At 59.7% G+C, this 12,674-nt stretch overlaps 1 protein-coding gene across 2 annotated transcripts in view; it reads left to right on the forward strand.

The window, feature by feature from the left end:
- The window catches only part of LOC138801701 (phosphatidylserine decarboxylase proenzyme, mitochondrial-like), a 112,853-nt gene that overhangs the window by 68,690 nt on the left and 31,489 nt on the right, over positions 1-12,674 (forward strand). For both annotated transcript variants that reach the window (XM_069984779.1, XM_069984778.1), the window contains exons 3-6: positions 1,554-1,686; positions 5,337-5,567; positions 6,160-6,292; positions 11,694-11,831. In XM_069984779.1, coding sequence (XP_069840880.1) covers positions 1,554-1,686; positions 5,337-5,567; positions 6,160-6,292; positions 11,694-11,831 — 635 coding nt within the window. The remainder of the gene's footprint in view (positions 1-1,553; positions 1,687-5,336; positions 5,568-6,159; positions 6,293-11,693; positions 11,832-12,674) is intronic.

A 12,674-nucleotide genomic window follows, 5' to 3' on the forward strand; every position in this document is an offset into this window, starting at 1 on the left:
TGCCTCTGTCCTCTGCCACTCTATGCCCCATCTGCCATGCCTCATGCCTCTGTCCTCTGCCAATCTATCCCCCATCTACCACCTCCTGTGCCTCCATCCTCTGCCAATCTGTGCCCCATCTGCCATGTCTCATGCCTCCATCCTCTGCCAATCTATGCCCCATCTACAACCTCCTGTGTCCCATCTGCCATGCCTCTGTCCTCTGCCACTCTATGCCCCATCTGCCATGCCTCATGCCTCTGTCCTCTGCCAATCTATCCCCCATCTACCACCTCCTGTGCCTCCGTCCTCTATGCCCCATCTACCACCTCACATGCCTCCATCCTCTGCCAATCTATGCCCCATCTACCACCTCCTGTGCCTCCGTCCTCTGCCAATCTATCCCCCATCTACAACCTCCTGTGCCCTATCTGCCATGCCCCATCTACCACCTCACATGCCTCCGTCCTCTGCCAATCTATCCCCCATCTACCACCTCCTGTGCCTCCGTCCTCTTTGCCCCATCTACCATCTCGCATGCCTCCGTCCTCTGCCAATCTGTGCCCCATCTTTCATGTCTTATGCCTCCATCCTCTGCCAATCTATCCCCCATCTACCACTTCCTGTGCCTCCATCCTCTGCCAATCTGTGCCCCATCTGCCATGTCTCATTCCTCCATCCTCTGCCAATCTGTGCCCCATCTGCCATGTCTCATGCCTCCATCCTCTGCCAATCTATCCCCCATCTGCCACCTCCTGTGCCTCCATCCTCTGCCAATCTGTGCCCCATCTGCCATGTCTCATGCCTCCATCCTCTGCCAATCTGTGCCCCATCTGCCATGTCTCATGCCTCCATCCTCTGCCAATCTATCCCCCATCTGCCACCTCCTGTGCCTCCATCCTCTGCCAATCTGTGCCCCATCTGCCATGTCTCATTCCTCCATCCTCTGCCAATCTATGCCCCATCTGACACCTCCTGTGCCTCCGTCCTCTGTGCCCCATCTACCACCTCCTGTGCCTCCATCCTCTGCCACTCTATACCCCATCTACCACCTCGCATGCCTCCATCCTCTGCCACTCTATGCCCCATCTACCACCTTCTGTGCCTCCATCCTCTGCCACTCTATGCCCCATCTACCACCTCTTGTGCCTCCGTCCTCTGTGCCCCATCTATCACCTCCTGTGCCTCCGTCCTCTGCCACTATTCCCCATCTACCATCTCCTGTGCCCCATCTGCCATGCCTCCATCCTCTGCCAATCTATTCCCCATCTACCACCTCCTGTGCCTCCATCCTCTGTGCCCCATCTACCACCTCGCATGCCTCCGTCCTCTGCCACTATGCCCCATCTACCACCTCTTGTGCCTCCGTCCTCTGTGCCCCATCTACCACCTCCTGTGCCTCCGTCCTATGTGCCCCATCTACCACCTCCTGTGCCTCCGTCCTCTGTGCCCCATCATCCATCACCTTTGTCGCTCCTTATCTTGATCTATTTGTTACATTGTGCTGCTGGAATGATGTCACCTCCTTAAACCCCTGAATGATGTCACTTTCTGTAACTCTGCCCCCTGCACAGGTTATCTGTCCCTCGTCTTTCCATTAAGCGCCGGATTGGACAGCTGCGGCCGCCATTTCTGCGCTTCCGCTCCTGGCAGATTCTAAAACATCTGGCAAAAGCTGGACTCCACCCATCTACACGAGTCACCCGGGTGAGTACAGGACAGGGCCCCGAGACAGCTCAGCCGGGTGAGTACAGGACAGGGCCCCGAGACAGCTCAGCCGGGTGAGTACAGGACAGGGTCCCGAGACAGCTCAGCCGGGTGAGTACAGGACAGGGCCCGAGACAGCTCAGCCGGGTGAGTACAGGACAGGGCCCCGAGACAGCTCAGCCGGGTGAGTACAGGACAGGGCCCCGAGACAGCTCCGCCGGGTGGGTACAGGACAGGGCCCCGAGACAGCTCAGCCGGGTGAGTACAGGACAGGGCCCCGAGACAGCTCAGCCGGGTGAGTACAGGACAGGGCCCCGAGACAGCTCAGCCGGGTGAGTACAGGACAGGGCCCCGAGACAGCTCAGCCGGGTGAGTACAGGACAGGGCCCCGAGACAGCTCAGCCGGGTGAGTACAGGACAGGGCCCCGAGACAGCTCAGCCGGGTGAGTACAGGACAGGGCCCCGAGACAGCTCAGCCGGGTGAGTACAGGACAGGGCCCCGAGACAGCTCAGCCGGGTGAGTACAGGACAGGGCCCCGAGACAGCTCAGCCGGGTGAGTACAGGACAGGGCCCCGAGACAGCTCAGCCGGGTGAGTACAGGACAGGGCCCCGAGACAGCTCAGCCGGGTGAGTACAGGACAGGGCCCCGAGACAGCTCAGCCGGGTGAGTACAGGACAGGGCCCCGAGACAGCTCAGCCGGGTGAGTACAGGACAGGGCCCCGAGACAGCTCAGCCGGGTGAGTACAGGACAGGGCCCCGAGACAGCTCAGCCGGGTGAGTACAGGACAGGGCCCCGAGACAGCTCAGCCGGGTGGGTACAGGACAGGGCCCCGAGACAGCTCAGCTGGGTGAGTACAGTACACGGCCCTAAGTTGGCTCAGCCGGGTGAGTACAGGACAGGGCCCCGAGACAGCTCAGCAGGGTGAGTACAGGACAGGGCCCCGAGACAGCTCAGCTGGGTGAGTACAGGACAGGGCCCCCGAGACAGCTCAGCCGGGTGAGTACAGGACAGGGCCCCGAGTTGGCTCAGTTGGGTAAGTACAGTACATGGCCCCGAGTTGGCTCAGCCGGGTAAGTACAGTACATGGCCCTGTCTTGGGATGGTATCTACAGATGTTGGCCACAAGATGATGGAGTGTAAGGAAGATTAGGGTCTGGTTGGTAAAGGTTTAAGTTCGGTTGCAGAACCTTTAGGAGGCAGGATCCATCACGTATAGTTGGATTGGCCATTACATGGGCCGATTATCAGCAAAGAGCGTCCGGCTGACAAAAGACCTGTGTAACAGTGTCAGGGATCAGCTGACTGATCGACTCTTTTGTGTGGGCAGTAAAATTTCTTGCTATCTTATCTGTGCAAACGCCCGTCCTTTTCGGCCGATATCCAAATTTTTCCTGTCACTTTTTTTGTGTGTGAACAAAGAAATGTAACAGAATATGTCTACTATATGGCCCTTGTGCGTGTGGCCGTCCTCTGTGAGCTGATCGGTCTCCTGTCAGTGACTGACGGGCGTCCGTAGCCAGCACACTCAAGCTCTCTCCAACCGCCATTTGTCCTCATCAGCACGGAGCACAATGCAGTCCAAATGAACTCCGCATCTATTAAAGAGTAACTGTCGTGTTTTTTTTTATTGCAGAAATCAGTAGTATAAGTGATTTTAAGAAACTCTGTAATAGGTTTCATCAGCCAAAAAAGCCTCCTTCTGTCCTCAAGAAGCAATCTCCCTGCCTCCCCCCTGACTTCTTATCTGTGCATTATCAGGCAAACACGTCTTCATTACAGAGAAGCCAGTGAAGACGGGTTCTGCTCTCTCCATTGTAAGCCTATGGAGGGGGGAGGGGCTGAGGGAGATGAGGGAGCAGGAAGAGGTGACATGAAGGTCAGCTGTTTGTAGACTCTCTGGGCACCTAAACCGCAGGATTCTGGGGTCAGAAAGGTCAGTGCTTATCTATGAACTTACTGAGAGAAGATTGCAGGGTGTTGTGCTGTGCAGGACTGCTCCGTGCTCACTCACTCCTAACAGCCCCTCCCCTCTCCATAGACCATAATGGAGACAGAAATCCTGCTTCATCTGATGTGAGGGGGAGGCTGGGAGATTGCTTTTTCAGTACAGAAGGAAACTCTTTTAGTACATAAAACCGATTACAGAGTTTCTTAAAATCGCTTGTACTGTTGATATTTAATGTTTTCAGAAAAATGGCCCTGAAATGAGAGTTACGCTTTAAGTGTCAGGTTGGGTTCTGACAGGTGTTACGTCCATGCTGAGGAATGCCCACTCAGCCAGTCAGTGAGAGAGGGGCGGGACACCTGTGCAGTCAGTGAGAGGGGAGGGACACCTGTGCAGTCAGTGAGAGGGGCGGGACACCTGTGCAGTCAGTGAGAGGGGCGGGACACCTGTGCAGTCAGTGAGAGGGGCGGGACACCTGTGCAGTCAGTGAGAGGGGAGGGACACATGTGCAGTCAGTGAGAGAGGGGCAGGACACCTGTGCAGTCAGTGAGAGGGACGGGACACCTGTGCAGTCAGTGAGAGAGGAGGGACACCTGTGCAGTCAGTGAGAGGGGCGGGACACCTGTGCAGTCAGTGAGAGGGACGGGACACCTGTGCAGTCAGTGAGAGGGGAGGGACACCTGTGCAGTCAGTGAGAGGGGAGGGACACCTGTGCAGTCAGTGAGAGGGGCGGGACACCTGTGCAGTCAGTGAGAGAGGGGCGGGACACCTGTGCAGTCAGTGAGAGGGGTGGGACACCTGTGCAGTCAGTGAGAGGGGAGGGACACCTGTGCAGTCAGTGAGAGGGGAGGGACACATGTGCAGTCAGTGAGAGGGGAGGGACACCTGTGCAGTCAGTGAGAGAGGGGGAGGACACCTGTGCAGTCAGTGAGAGGGACGGGACACCTGTGCAGTCAGTGAGAGGGGAGGGACACATGTGCAGTCAGTGAGAGGGGTGGGACACATGTGCAGTCAGTGAGAGGGGAGGGACACCTGTGCAGTCAGTGAGAGAGGAGGGACACCTGTGCAGTCAGTGAGAGAGGGGGAGGACACCTGTGCAGTCAGTGAGAGGGGAGGGACACCTGTGCAGTCAGTGAGAGAGGGGGAGGACACCTGTGCAGTCAGTGAGAGGGACGGGACACATGTGCAGTCAGTGAGAGAGGAGGGACACCTGTGCAGTCAGTGAGAGGGACGGGACACCTGTGCAGTCAGTGAGAGGGGAGGGACACCTGTGCAGTCAGTGAGAGAGGGGGAGGACACCTGTGCAGTCAGTGAGAGAGGAGGGACACCTGTGCAGTCAGTGAGAGGGGAGGGACACCTGTGCAGTCAGTGAGAGGGGTGGGACACCTGTGCAGTCAGTGAGAGGGGAGGGACACCTGTGCAGTCAGTGAGAGGGGAGGGACACCTGTGCAGTCAGTGACTGTGGCGGGTCAGTGAGCTGGTGATGCTGCGGGGACACGGGGATGAGTAGGTATAACTTCTTTATCATGTTCCCTCCCTCTTTCCTGCATCAGATTCTTAGATTTGGCCAGAGTTTCCCTTTAAATGTCTGCACCTACATTGTGATCAGCCAAGGATCGAGGGGTGTCTCAGTTCTGGCCAAGGGCAATTCTCAGCAGTAAACCTCCCCTTGTAATAACTGCGGCCATCTTGTCCCTCACAGGCCGTATACACTAGAGCTCCCACGCGCCTCCTGTCTCGTCTTTGGGGGCTGCTGAATGAGGTGAGCCTGCCCCACTGGCTGCGGCGCCCCCTTCTTTCCATGTACGTCTGGGCTTTTTCTGTGAATATGGAAGAAGCTGAAGTGGAGGATCTGAATGGATACAGGAACCTGGGAGAGCTGTTCAGACGTCCACTAAAGCCGAGTGCTCGCTCCATTTCTGCAGAGTGTTTAGTGAGTATGGTGCCGGATCTGCCGGATTGTCAGCTCTTCTGGCCGCTCTCTTCTTAACACTCCTTGTTATTGTTCTCTCGTAGGGATTAAGCTTCTCATCTACTTTACTTGTTCTCTTCCTATCTGCTCAGTAAGTGTCATGGCTACTCACACTTAGATTCAGACCAGACGTACACAATGTCAATCCATGACTTCATCCAAGCTGAAGACGTGTATATAGTGTATGGTTTATATAATCCTCCATCAGCCAGGAAACCAATGGGAGGCCCGGCCTTACTTGTCTATGTCCTGGTCCATGGTCTCCATCTGAGGCTATAGATGAGGCAATGGGAGGCCCGGCCTTACTTGTCTACATCCTGGTCCATGGTAGCCATCTGAGGCTATAGATGAAGCAATGGGAGGCCCAGCCTTACTTGTCTATGTCCTGGTCCATGGTAGCCATCTGAGGCTATAGATGAAGCAATGGGAGGCCCAGCCTTACTTGTCTATGTCCTGGTCCATGGTAGCCATCTGAGGCTATAGATGAGACTGTTTTCAGCTTGTACGTTGCTTAGATCATATCACCATTACACTCTATGTCGGTGTCTTATAGGTCAGTCCCTGTGATGGTCGGGTCCTCCATTGTGGCCGAACTCGTGGTTCACAGATTGAACAAGTAAAAGGCATCACATATTCACTGGAAAACTTCCTGGGACCTCAAGACTGGCGGGAATCCGAAAATTCAGGTACACACCACAATACCAGAATAGTTAATGACTCCCCCATTGCCATGTGGGAGCCAGTCCTGATCACTTCCCACCACCGCAGAGCCAACCCCAATCGCTTCCCACACTGCTGAGCCGACCCCGATCACATCCCATCACAGCGGAGCCGACCCCGAACACATCTCACCACAGCGGAGCCAGCCCCGAGTGCGTCCCACCACCTCAGAGCCGACTCTGATCGCTTCCCACACCACAGAGCAGACACGGAACACATCCCACCACAGCGGAGCCAGCCCCGAGCCTGTCTCACCACCAAGGAGCCAGCCCCGATCACTTCTCACCACCGCTGAGCCCACCCCGAGAACATCCCACCACAGCAGAGTCAGCCCCGATTGCTTCCCACCACCGCGGAGCCGACCCCGAGAACATCCCACCATAACGGAGCTAGCCCCGAACGCATCTCACCACCAAGGAGCCAGCCCCGATCACTTCTCACCACCGCAGAGCCCACCCCGAGAACATCCCACCACAGCAGAGTCAGCCCCGATTGCTTCCCACCGCCGCAGAGCCGACCCCGAACACATCCCACCACAGCGAAGCCAGCCCCGAGCGTGTCTTACCACCGCGGAGCCAGCCCCGATCACATCCCATTACAGCAGAGCCGACCCCGAGACCATCCCACCACAGCGGAGCCAACCCCTAAGCGCGTCCCACCACCACAGAGCAAGCCCCGATCAATTCCCATCACAGCAGAGCCGACCCCAAACACATCCCACCACCGCAGAGCCGACCCTGATTGATTCCCATCACAGCAGAGCCGACCCCGAGAACATTCCAACACAGCGAAGCCAACCCCTGAGAGTATCCCACCACAACGGAGCCAGCCCCGAGCACATTCCAGCACCACAGAGCCCGCCGCGATCGATTGCCACCACCGCAGAGCCGACCCCGAGCTTATCCCATCACAGCAGAGCCGACCGTGAGAACATCCCACCACAGCGGAGCCGACCCCGAGAACATCCCACCATAACGAAGCAAGCCCCGAGCACATCCCACCACTGCAAAGCCAGCCTCGAGCACATCCGATCACAGCAGAGCCGAACCCGGGCACATCCCATCAGCAGGGAGCCAGCCCCGAGCACATCCCACCAGCAGGGAGCCAGCCCCGAGCACATCCCACCAGCACGGAGCCAGCCCCGAGCACATCCCATCACAGCAGAGCTGACCCCGAGAACATCCCACCACAGCGGAGTTGACCCCAAGCACATCCCACCAGCAGGGAGCCAGCCCCGAGCACATCCCACCAGCAGGGAGCCGGCCCCGAGCACATCCCACCAGCAGGGAGCCGGCCCCGAGCACATCCCACCAGCAGGGAGCCGGCCCCGAGCACATCCCACCAGCAGGGAGCCGGCCCCGAGCACATCCCACCAGCAGGGAGCCGGCCCCGAGCACATCCCACCAGCAGGGAGCCGGCCCCGAGCACAGCCCACCAGCAGGGAGCCAGCCCCGAGCACATCCCACCAGCAGGGAGCCAGCCCCGAGCACATCCCACCAGCAGAGAGCCAGCCCCGAGCACAGCCCACCATCCCCGAGCACATCCCACCAGCAGGGAGCCATCCCCGAGCACATCCCACCAGCAGGGAGCCAGCCCAGAGCACAGCCCACCAGCAGGGAGCCAGCCCCCAGCACAGCCCACCAGCAGGGAGCCAGCCGCGAGCACAGCCCACCAGCCGGGAGCCAACCCCGAGCACAGCCCACCAGCAGGGAGCCAGCCCCGAGCACATTCCATTAGCCCCGAGCACATCCCACCATCCCCGAGCACAGCCCACCAGCAGGGAGCCGGCCCCGAGCACAGCCCACCAGCAGGGAGCCGGCCCCGAGCACAGCCCACCAGCAGGGAGCCGGCCCCGAGCACAGCCCACCAGCAGGGAGCCGGCCCCGAGCACAGCCCACCAGCAGGGAGCCGGCCCCGAGCACAGCCCACCAGCAGGGAGCCATCCCCGAGCACATCCCACCACCGCAGAGCTAGCCCGAGCACATCCCACCACCGCAGAGCCAGCCGCGAGCACATCCCACAACCGCAGAGCCAGCGCCGAGCACATCCCACCAGCAGGGAGCCAGCCCCGAGCACATCCCACCAGCAGGGAGCCAGCCCCGAGCACATCCCATCAGCAGGGAGACAGCCCCGAGCACAGCCCACCAGCAGAGAGCCAGCCCCGAGCACAGCCCACCAGCAGGGAGCCAGCCCCGAGCACATCCCACCACCGCAGAGCCAGCCCCGAGCACATCCCACCACGTAGAGCCAGCCCCGAGCACATCCCACCAGCAGGGAGCCAGCTCCGAGCACAGCCCACCAGCAGGGAGCCAGCCCCGAGCACATCCCACCAGCAGGGACCCAGCCCCGAGCACATCCCACCAGCAGGGAGCCAGCCCCGAGCACATCCCACTAGCAGGGAGCCAGCCCCGAGCACATCCCACCAGCAGGGAGCCAGCTCCGAGCACAGCCCACCAGCAGGGAGCCAGCCCCGAGCACATCCCACCAGCAGAGAGCCAGCCCCGAGCACAGCCCACCAGCAGGGAGCCAGCCCCGAGCACATCCCACCATCCCCAAGCACATCCCACCAGCAGGGAGCCATCCACGAGCACATCCCACCAGCAGGGAGCCAGCTCCGAGCACAGCCCACCAGCAGGGAGCCAGCCCCGAGCACATCCCACCAGCAGGGAGCCAGCCCCGAGCACAGCCCACCAGCAGGGAGCCAGCCCCGAGCACATCCCACCACCGCATATCCAGTCCAAGCACATCCTACCACCGCAGAGCCAGCGCCGAGCACATCCCACCAGCAGGGAGCCAGCCCCGAGCACATCCGACCAGCAGGGAGCCAGCCCCGAGCACATCCCACCAACAGGGAGCCAGCCCCAAGCACAGCCCACCAGCAGGGAGACAGCCCCGAGCACAGCCCACCAGCAAGTAGCCAGCCCTGAGCACATCCCACCACCGCAGAGCCAGCCCCGAGCACATCCCACCACGAAGAGCCAGCCCCGAGCACATCCCACCAGCAGGGAACCAGCCCCGAGCACATCCCACCAGCAGGGAGCCAGCTCCGAGCACAACCCACCAGCCCCGAGCAGATCCCACCAGCAGGAAGCCAGCCCCGAGCAGATTCCACCAGCAGGGAGCCAGCCCCGAGCACATCCCACCAGTAGGGAGCCAGCCCCGAGCACATCCCACCAGCAGGGAGCCAGCCCCGAGCACATCCCACCTGCAGGGAACCAGCCCCGAGCACATCCCACCTGCAGGGAACCAGCCCCGAGCACATCCCACCAGCAGGGAGCCAGCCCCGAGCACATCCCACCACCGCAGAGCCAGCCCCGAGTACATCCCACCAGCCCAGAGCACATCCCACCACCGCAGAGCAAGCGCCGAGCACATCCCACCAGCCCCGAGCACATCCCACCAGCAGGAAGCCAGCCCCGATCACATCCTACCAGCAGGGAGCCAGCCCCGAGCACATCCCACCAGCAGGGAGCCAGCCCCGTGCACATCCCACCAGCAGGGAGCCAGCCCCGTGCACATCCCACCAGCAGGGAGCCAGCTCCGAGCACAGCCCACCAGCCCCGAGCAGATCCCACCAGCAAGGAGCCAGCCCCGTGCACATCCCACCAGCAGGGAGCCAGCTACGAGCACAGCCCACCAGCCCCGAGCAGATCCCACCAGCAGGGAGCCAGCCCCGAGCAGATCCCACCAGCAGGGAGCCAGCCCCGAGCACATCCCACCAGCAGGGAGCCAGCCCCGAGCACATCCCACCAGCAGGGAGCCAGCCCCGAGCACATCCCACCAGCAGGGAGCCAGCCCCGAGCACATCCCAACACCGCAGAGCCAGCCCCGAGTACATCCTACCAGCCTCGAGCACATCCCACCACCGCAGAGCCAGCGCCGAGCACATCCCACCAGACCCGAGCACATCCCACCAGCAGGGAGCCAGCCCCGATCACATCCCACCAGCAGGGAGCCAGCCCCGATCACATCCCACCAGCAGGGAGCCAGCCCCGAGCACATCCCACCAGCAGGGAGCCAGCCCCGAGCACATCCCACCAGCAGAGAGCCAGCCCCCAGCACATCCCTCCAGCAGGGAGCCAGACCCGAGCACATCTCACCATCAGGGAGCCGGCCCCGAGCACATCCCACCTGCAGGGAGCCGGCCCCGAGCACATCCCACCAGCAGGGAGCCGGCCCCGAGCACATCCCACCAGCAGGGAGCCAGCCCCGATCACATCCCACCAGCAGGGAGCCAGCGCCGAGCACATCCCACCAGCCCCGAGCACATCCCACCAGCAGGGAGCCAGCCCCGAGCACAGCCCACCAGCAGGGAGCCAGCCCTGAGCACATTTCACCAGCAGGGAGCCAGCCCCGAGCACATCCCACCAGTAGGGAGCCAGCCCCGAGCACATCCCACCAGCAGGGAGCCAGCCCCGAGCACATCCCAACACCGCAGAGCCAGCCCCGAGTACATCCTACCAGCCTCGAGCACATCCCACCACCGCAGAGCCAGCGCCGAGCACATCCCACCAGACCCGAGCACATCCCACCAGCAGGAAGCCAGCCCCGAGCACATCCCACCAGCAGGGAGCCAGCCCCGATCACATCCCACCAGCAGGGAGCCAGCCCCGATCACATCCCACCAGCAGGGAGCCAGCCCCGAGCACATCCCACCAGCAGGGAGCCAGCCCCGAGCACATCCCACCAGCAGAGAGCCAGCCCCGAGCACATCCCACCAGCAGGGAGCCAGCCCCGAGCACATCCCTCCAGCAGGGAGCCAGACCCGAGCACATCTCACCATCAGGGAGCCGGCCCCGAGCACATCCCACCTGCAGGGAGCCGGCCCCGAGCACATCCCACCAGCAGGGAGCCGGCCCCGAGCACATCCCACCAGCAGGGAGCCAGCCCCGATCACATCCCACCAGCAGGGAGCCAGCCCCGATCACATCCCACCAGCAGAGAGCCAGCCCCGAGCACATCCCACCAGCAGGGAGCCAGCCCCGAGCACATCCCACCAGCAGAGAGCCAGCCCCCAGCACATCCCTCCAGCAGGGAGCCAGACCCGAGCACATCTCACCATCAGGGAGCCGGCCCCGAGCACATCCCACCTGCAGGGAGCCGGCCCCGAGCACATCCCACCAGCAGGGAGCCAGCCCCGAGCACATCCCACCAGCAGGGAGCCAGCCCCGAGCACATCTCACCATCAGGGAGCCAGACCCGAGCACATCTCACCATCAGGGAGCCGGCCCCGAGCACAGCCCACCACCGCAGAGCCGGCCCCGAGCACATCCCCAGACCTGATTGCACAGTCCTCATCCTGTACTGTTATATATCCTGTATAGTATATATACCATATACCCCCATTCTGTCCTTGTATTGTTGTAGCTCTTCCATTCGTGCAGCAGCTGGGTATCCGGCCCTGTAACCGCCTCTACCACCATGTTGTGTATTTGGCCCCCGGTGATTACCACCGATTCCATTCCCCAGCTGACTGGAGCGTTCAGCACAGAAGACATTTTCCAGGTAAAGTTGGTGCACACCTCTTCCTCTTCTATACAACCTTGTATACAGGGGCATATATTATATATATATATACATACATATATATATATATATATATATATATATATATATATATATATATATATATATATACATACATATATATATATATATATATATATATATATACACACACACACACACACACACACACACACACACACTGTATATACAGGGGCGGATTGACTTCCCTGTGGGCCCCAGGCTGACGACCAAGCTTGGGGCCCCAACCCCACTGTGTGTATGGCGGCACCAGCGCGGTGTTCATAGTACAGGATGGATAATATCATGATGCCCTGATCTGTGCAGAACTGTGATAAAAAGCAGCAATTTTTGTAAAACATGGCAGAACTGTAGCCAGGTACAATACACCACTGAAAGTATAAGTCTTTTTGGGTGGCCATGGGCCCCTAGGAGCTCTGGGCCCCGGGCTACTGCCCGAAAAGGACCTATTATAATCCACTAATGTATAGTATATACAGCCTAAGGCCATGTTCACACAACGTAAGTCCAACAGTAATCACGGCCATTGTTGCAACAGCCGTAATTGGTACGGAACTTACATTGTGCTGAAGGCTGAGGGAATCCTGGCCGGAGTGTATACACATGGTACATATCTACATACACATAGTATACACATAGTACATATATACATACACATAGTATACACATAGTACATATATACATACACATAGTATACACATAGTACATATATACATACATACACATAGTACATATATACATACACATAGTATACACGTACATACATACACATAGTACATATATACATACACATAGTATACA

This window comes from Dendropsophus ebraccatus, chromosome 9, assembly GCF_027789765.1.
Source record: "Dendropsophus ebraccatus isolate aDenEbr1 chromosome 9, aDenEbr1.pat, whole genome shotgun sequence".
In the NCBI taxonomy this organism is placed as follows: domain Eukaryota; kingdom Metazoa; phylum Chordata; class Amphibia; order Anura; family Hylidae; genus Dendropsophus; species Dendropsophus ebraccatus.